Source organism: Tupaia chinensis, unplaced genomic scaffold, assembly GCF_000334495.1.
Source record: "Tupaia chinensis unplaced genomic scaffold, TupChi_1.0 Scaffold000206_1, whole genome shotgun sequence".
In the NCBI taxonomy this organism is placed as follows: Eukaryota; Metazoa; Chordata; class Mammalia; order Scandentia; family Tupaiidae; genus Tupaia; species Tupaia belangeri.
Window position 1 is genome coordinate 2,607,148 of NW_006159681.1, and position 7,360 is coordinate 2,614,507.

The window sequence follows — 7,360 nt, forward strand, 5'->3', positions numbered from 1 at the left end:
CTGAACCGTGGAGTTCTCGAGAGGCATCTGGGAAGCCAACTTCAGAATACACAGCATCAGAGAGTTGCTGGGGGCCCCTCTGTGGGCAGCTTGAGCAGGGTACTGTCCATAACTCGACCAACAGAGAGAACTGCAGCCTTCAAAAGTAACAGCCTATCAGAATGCCATCCAGGTTCACTGTCCAGTTTTTTTTAAAAAAACTAAGTGGTAAAGCCTGTCTGTCTATTAAAATGACTTGGCCATTAACCAGTAAACTGCGAATTAGCATTAAAGAGTAATAAAGTTGATGTCTACATTCAAACTAACAGATTTATTGTCCTCATTGAGGGCCTAATTATCTCAGTAGAGCACATTAAAATACCAGATTTATTTTGAAAAGAATAAAATAAACAAAATAGGTTTATTTTTGGTTTTTAGTTTTTGATATAGGGCATATGTGCTTTCTGGACAAAGACAGTAAGAGACTGAGAGAGAGAAAGTGAGAAACCATCACCCAGGGCCTTGTCACAATCCCTTCTAATCCAGTTTCCTCTTGGGATTTTAGGTACACACGCACATGTGCCCAGAATGATTTTCAAGCTGTCAGGTCCGGGACTCGAACCATGCAGTTGGCTGTGTGGGATCAGCACCTTAACCTCCACACTATCTGCTGTCCTAATATAATAGGTTTTTAAATAGCTTCTAAAGAACACATCTACTTTAAAGTCGTGTGTAGATAGACATAATTTCAGAAATGGGAGGTAACTTGGTCTAATGCCTTCATTCTGTAGAAGAAACAAATGAGAAATGTTACCCCTGGGCTACAGGGATAGGACAAATGCTATTTTCCAATGTTCAGTAGCTAAAGATAAGGAACTCAGAAAAGCCACTGACTCGCTCCAGGTCACACTGCTCACAAGCAGCAAAAGCCAACGGTGGCATCTGCTGGCTTTTTAGTCCAGTGCTTCCTCAGTGAGCTAACGTAACTGTAGGAGATGTACTGACAGAAAAACAATCACAAAAGAATTAGAAATACAACTGATGTTTACTCAGTAAGACTGAATTGCTACATAACCTAAGGTGTAATCAACTTGTGGAAATTCATACCAGATGGTAGCTTACATAGAATTCAATCAGAATCAAATACGTTCTGTACCATAAATTCATAAAAGATACGTAAAAACATATAATGATTACTCCTGTTGATAACTTTACAGCTATATGGAAAGACTAATGTTTCCATTAACTGTCATAGAAAACTGTCATTAAATGATGCGGCTTTGCTTACAAATGAAATAAGAATACAAAGAAATTCTCCCTCAATTTAATAACCTAACAACTTTTAATATTTACATCAATTTTAAGTTAAAAAGTCACACAAATTATAGTTTGAATAGATTTGTATTAAAGTACGTATTTCTTTTGCTTATTATTGAGCAAGTGATTCTTCATGGCTCCTCACTTCCCTAAGCCCCCAAATAAGGAGTGAGGGTAGGGTAGTACAGAGGACAGTGTGCAAAAAGAGGGATCGCGTCAGGGTCACTTCACAGCACATTCTGCACCAGTGATGTGCTGGTCACATGGTCCAGGATGTGAGCTAGAAGAAGCACTGAGAGGAAACCGAGCAGGCAGAAATGGGGGACAGAGAAAGTCAGTCCAGCAGAGTGAAGACAAGGACAACTCTGCATCGGAGTCATATATACGAAGTGACAATCTAGGCCCGAGAGTCTGTGATCTGCGTAGGTTATGGGATGTCGGACCAAACAGAAAAAGGGATGATAACTAGAGGAGCTTAATGAGAGACACAGAACCAGAGCCATCTGGTAAGCCACTGCCACATCTTGATCCACAGAAACTGAGAGACAATGAAATGACTTGTTTACAGGTGTTAAATTTTAGGTAATCTTTTATAGGACAATAGATAACTAGTAATCCATCCCAAAATTTTTATCTTCAGTCTTACTTCTCTGCTGAATTCAGCTCCCTCTTAGTCATTTCACTTGGACAAATACAGATAGTTCAAATTCAACATGTCCCAGAAGAACTTGATTTCTACTTCTTTCACAGTCAAATCTGTATCCCCCAAATCTTTCCCATTTTAGTAAGTGGTACCATGTGCACTCAGGCTCATTCTCCCTGTGCGGTTCATCCTGGATACTTTTTTTTCTTTCTTATGTTCCATCAGCAAGTTCTCTAGGCTCTAGATGAGGACATAGACATACTTAAATCTGTCCATTTCCTCAATCCCTCTGGCTGCCGCATGAGCCAAAGCAACATTTTACTGTCTTCAAACCAGTCTCCTGCTTCTAGGTTTGCCCTCAACCATACATTTACCTCACATCATCCAGTGTGATCTTCCTGAAACACAATAGATCATGTCAGTCCCCAGCTTAAAACATCTGGTGGTGGCACTCTGTCACACTAAAATAAAAACCCAACCCACTCACTCTGGCTCCGTGGCCCTGAATGACCTCATGATCTGTCTTCCTCTCTCATGTCAGATCATTTTCACTAGGATGCACATGGCATGACCTATAGAAGGCTCTCAATAAAATGTCTACCATGTGAATAAATGAAAGGAGAGCCCGTGTGACAGCAATTATATCCTGGGATCAGTTTTCATCACACCTTTCTCCTATTCTAGTATCTATGAACGTTTTAACCTTCGCTTAGCTTTCTAGGTCTTAAACTATCATTTTACTCTCTCAATTTTTCCACTTATTTTGATTTCCCGCTCACATATAATTGGGCCAGTTTCTCCCCCTCTGTTCCCTGAGCTCTCTAATGACTCCCTCATTACAACAAATGTGTACTAAGACTGTCTGCTCTGCTAGTACCCGCAAGGAAATGTGCTTTTGATCAAGATAGCCTCACTTCAGTGAAGAGGAGAAAATTATCTGCTGATGATGATGTGTTTGGTAATATCTTTGACTGGACTAATATGTGCTATATGCATGCTGGGAAAATTCACTTTGTGTGCTGTAAAGATGCACAGTGATTAAATGTAAAAAAAAAAAAATAAGAAAAATAAATTTTAAAAAAGGAGAAATATTTTGAAATATGTATTGGGTCATTGGGAAAGTCATGATATATTTTTGCATAGAAAAATTTAGTATATTATTGAAAGGTGATATCGAATTCTATTTACCATTTGGAAAATTGGCAGTATAGACACAAAGAAGCTGCAGGGCAATTTGCATCAGTGAATCGTCCATCAAAAGCCAAGGCCAGAGAGAGTGCAAGACCGGGACAAGATGAGCTCTAAGAGCTGCTTCCTGTGTGGAAAGTGAGAAGGGCGTTAGTCTCAATACGTGAAAACGTATAATTAAAGTCAACGGTAAATGGGATTACCTTCTTCAGTTCTACCTCACTCTGCTTGTTGTTCATATATAGAAAAGCTATAGATTTTTGTATGTTAATTTTGTGTCCTGCCACTTTACTGTATTCATTTATTACTTCCAGAAGGTTTTTTCATGGATACCTTTGGGCCTTCTATATATACATGCATGTCATTTGCAAACGGAGAGACCCAGTGCTCAGATTTGCACTTAGTAGTGTAAAGCACCTTTGAGTCATCTGGGTAGAAAGTGGCTTCTGCTCAGTGGGTGATATGGCCCTGAGACTGAGAAGCTATACAGACTGGGGGTGCTAGGAGTTATTAGTGTGTAAACAGTCCACCCATGACTAGAGTTGAAATTTCCCAAGAGGGTGTGTGGTGAAAGCCTGGGTCATATCTTTGGAAAATGTCAACATTTAACAGGAGGCAGAAATCAACAGAGAACGGAATGCTTAAGAGAGAGTCTGCAGATGATCTATTAATAGGACCCAGTGGTGGCGTGGAAATGAGGGAAGAGAGACCCGTAGCAGTTGCCACAGTACCTGAGGGTTTAATAACTGCAAAGGCAGGAGCCTCGATAAAAACATCAGGGCAACAAGTTTCTGAAAGTGAGCTGAGATGGAATGGGAGATGGGAAATGACTGATAAGACTACGCTCTCTAGAAGCTTGTTCATGAGGCATAGCATTCATAATCAAGGACTTGTTGCATTAAAGGAAATTAGTATGTTTACTCTCTTCACTTGTAAACTTGAATATAAACAAAACAATGAGCAAATTGAGGATTAGTTTTAAAGAGATAAGAAAGGAACTATCTACGATAAAGATCCCTGAGGAGGCATGAGGGGCTGTTTCAGAACACGGATGGTTGTGTCAATCTCCGACAGACCTGTCAAGTGTTTCAGAGTATTCGGGAACTGAGTAACGTAACAGGGATGAATACAACTGCATCTAGTCACAAGGATACTATTTAGCATGAAGGAATCATCAATTTAGAAAACAACATCTATATGTTGAGAAAAAGTCCATATAAATTCATATGCTGGCAATTCTAATACAACATATAATTAAATACTGGATTTCCACTGAATTGTTTTGAACTAAAAATTGTTAATCCTGTGCCTTGTTATTTAACGCAGTTCAAGGAATATGTTTGAACATGTTTATTTTCCAGTTACAGTATTATTTTTTTAAGATTTTACCTCGAGAATAAACAAGGTAAGGAATTTTAAAATGAAGCAAGCTTCTGTAATTCATTTCTGCCTTACCTATTTTCCACAGTATTTCTACATTAAAGCATTAGTCTAGTGCTTCAAAAGTGCTGTGTCCTGTACAATTGCACTAACACAATGGCTTAAAGTGACAGCATTGTTTACGGACAAAGCAAAACATCTCAGTGGCTTTTGGACAGAGGAGCTGTGTCATAGGGAGCCAGCAGCACTAAGAGAAGGCATTCCGTCTACTGTGTGTGGCCATGCCAGGCAATGGAAGTCTCTTTGCTCGGAAGCAGGACAAAAGCCCATCTTTATTCTTTCCAGATACTGATCGATCCACCACATATTCTTTGGAGAGCTGTCTGACAACCCCTTTAAAAATAATTCACCTATGAGACACACACAGCCTATTCGTTCCATCTTAGTAAAGAACCACCTGCAATGTCCGGAGGACAGAACGAAGCCAACGCCAGTGGAGTCAAAGTTTCAACAACAAAGTTAAAACATATACATAAAAAGAAACATTATCAGTATTGAATAACATGAGGCACATCCATTCCTGAAGATTAACACTGAGCATGAGTCTCAATTCATGTGCATATAAAACATAACATTCAAATAATGTTCAACGTTCTTGTTCTTAAATGAGAAATAAACTATTTAATACCAGCATTGCTATCAAAATTTTGAGAAGTAGTTCTACTTACTTTACATTCTTCATTTTGATAAAGACAGTTTCTTAGGAGCTGCATAGCAATGCTTAACTCTTTAATAAAACCATCGTCCTGTTTAAACAAAATGCAGTTGGAAAATGTGAATGCAAAGTATACTCCACATTTTATATGTAGTCACCCCCTCCCCTTTGGGTCACAGAACAGTGCAGCTGTGCTCTAATCATGCCTGATCACCATAACTTTGAGGGGACTGACAAGCTAACGATCTCTGAAAGATGTCCGTATCTCAAGAAGTGCATTCACTACGAAAAAGCTATTTCTGTTCTATCAAGCATGGAGGAACTCAGATGTCTAATAGCCTCCATGTTTCATCCCAATAAAGTGAGGCAGGTACTGACTGGTTTTCAATCATATCAGGTGTTGGCTGACTTTCTCAGTGATGAAGTAAGGACCTTTGGCCCAAGAGCAAAAAAGAAAAGAGGCAAGAAAAGAAACTGACAAATACATAATAAATTCCCCACATCCACTCAATTAGTAAGTAAGGCTTTGTTTGGGTTTCTTATCAAATATAGTTGAAACTATTGATTACATAGGGTTGCTATAATGGTCTATCCACACACACACACAAATGTTTATTTATGTATTTGTACATAAACACAAATTCATTTTCTGAATAAGCCTGTGTATCAGAGCTTAAAGAAGTTACCATTCATAACCATCGCTTTTACATAGTAACTGTGTTATTTCGAGGGTAAAAACACATGCAAGTTGAATGTGAGTGCAGTGGACAATGCCAGAAGAGACATTTGGAAATCACGGAAGGAGACAAACAGAGATTAGGAACGCCGGCTCTGTGAGCACTCAGACAGGGCCTGATTCATTGACGACCGGTTGTGTGATCGGTTGTCATATCTTTTTTTTCTCCTTGAAATAATAAATATGAAATTTCTGAATAGTGCCTAGCACATAATAAACACTTAAAAAACTATAGTTGTTACAGATCTCATGGCTCGTGAACTTATGTTTGCCTTGAGACACAGATTTTTCTTTTGTAGTATAAAAAATTTCTCTGGTATAGTTTTGTGAACATACAGATGTTTCTAAGTGTTTATAGCAATAAAGCAACTTAATACATAAATCTTATCTAAAGACCTACGAGAACTAAAACAAGAAAACACAAAATCAGCAATACGCGAATGCAGAAATCTCATTAAGTTATCTGACTGTACCTGGCTTCTAAATCAGACACTTATCTAACTTTGTGCCCATTTCTAGGCACGAGGGCACTCATGTGATGGTCTCTACATATGGCTGCTCTGTTATCCCAAAACGCTGGAACTCAGTTACCTTTTTCTTCAATGCTGCTTTACCAGGCCTCAGAGAATCTAGATTCAGTTGGGCATTAATGTGCTTCATCTGCTCCATGCAGTTGTCTATGAGATCAGCTGAAAGACAAAAGCTGTAACAATCAAAAGATGTCTATTCCTAAATACGTTCAAACCACACACAATACTCAAATGCTCGAAAAAACAACACTTCGTATTTCTGACCCACTTCCTTTTAATGTTTTTGGTAGAAGACTAATGAGTCAGAGGAGGAAAAAAAGGAAGAGAACTAAAATGCTAATGCCCACTCTTAGTAAGACACTCCCCAAATCTATGTTGAGAGGCATGCAAAATTTGTTTAAGTAGCAAATCACAATTGAAATTAAGGCACTTGATTCTGCTGTTAATCACTTTTAATTCTCAGACCTGTGTTCCTTGATGTCTAGATGGGAAACTACAATATTCTAGAGGGAAAATGTATATGAGAATATAGGCTTTGTTTTTACTCTGTGTGTGTTTCATGTATGCAACATGTTCTTGTGGGTACTGATATTTAATTATGAAGCTGAGTAATGTGTTCCTTTTTTAGCTTCTCTAATATTCAAATACAGATTCTCTGGATTAAGGATTATGACACATTAAACAATAACCAAAAAAAACACCTAAACACCTAAAAACCTTTCTTTTTTTTAGTGATAGTGAGATTATACTATACCTTCTTTACATCTTGAGTGCAAAGAACATGAAAATGAAGAGGCAGCAAAGTACATGAACCGTCAACAAGCCGTAGAAGCAGCTGTCGCGTGGAGCACTCACCTCTCCAGGCATGCCCC

General features: G+C 38.5%; 1 protein-coding gene across 1 annotated transcript in view; it reads right to left on the bottom strand.

Annotated features, from left to right (window-relative positions):
• Positions 1 to 7,360, bottom strand: part of RTTN (rotatin) — a 181,333-nt gene that overhangs the window by 17,988 nt on the left and 155,985 nt on the right. The window contains 4 exon segments of the mRNA XM_006147227.3: positions 1 to 137; positions 3,128 to 3,254; positions 5,236 to 5,313; positions 6,550 to 6,681. The exon segment at positions 1 to 137 is cut by the window's left edge and continues 90 nt beyond it. Coding sequence (XP_006147289.1) covers positions 1 to 137; positions 3,128 to 3,254; positions 5,236 to 5,313; positions 6,550 to 6,681 — 474 coding nt within the window.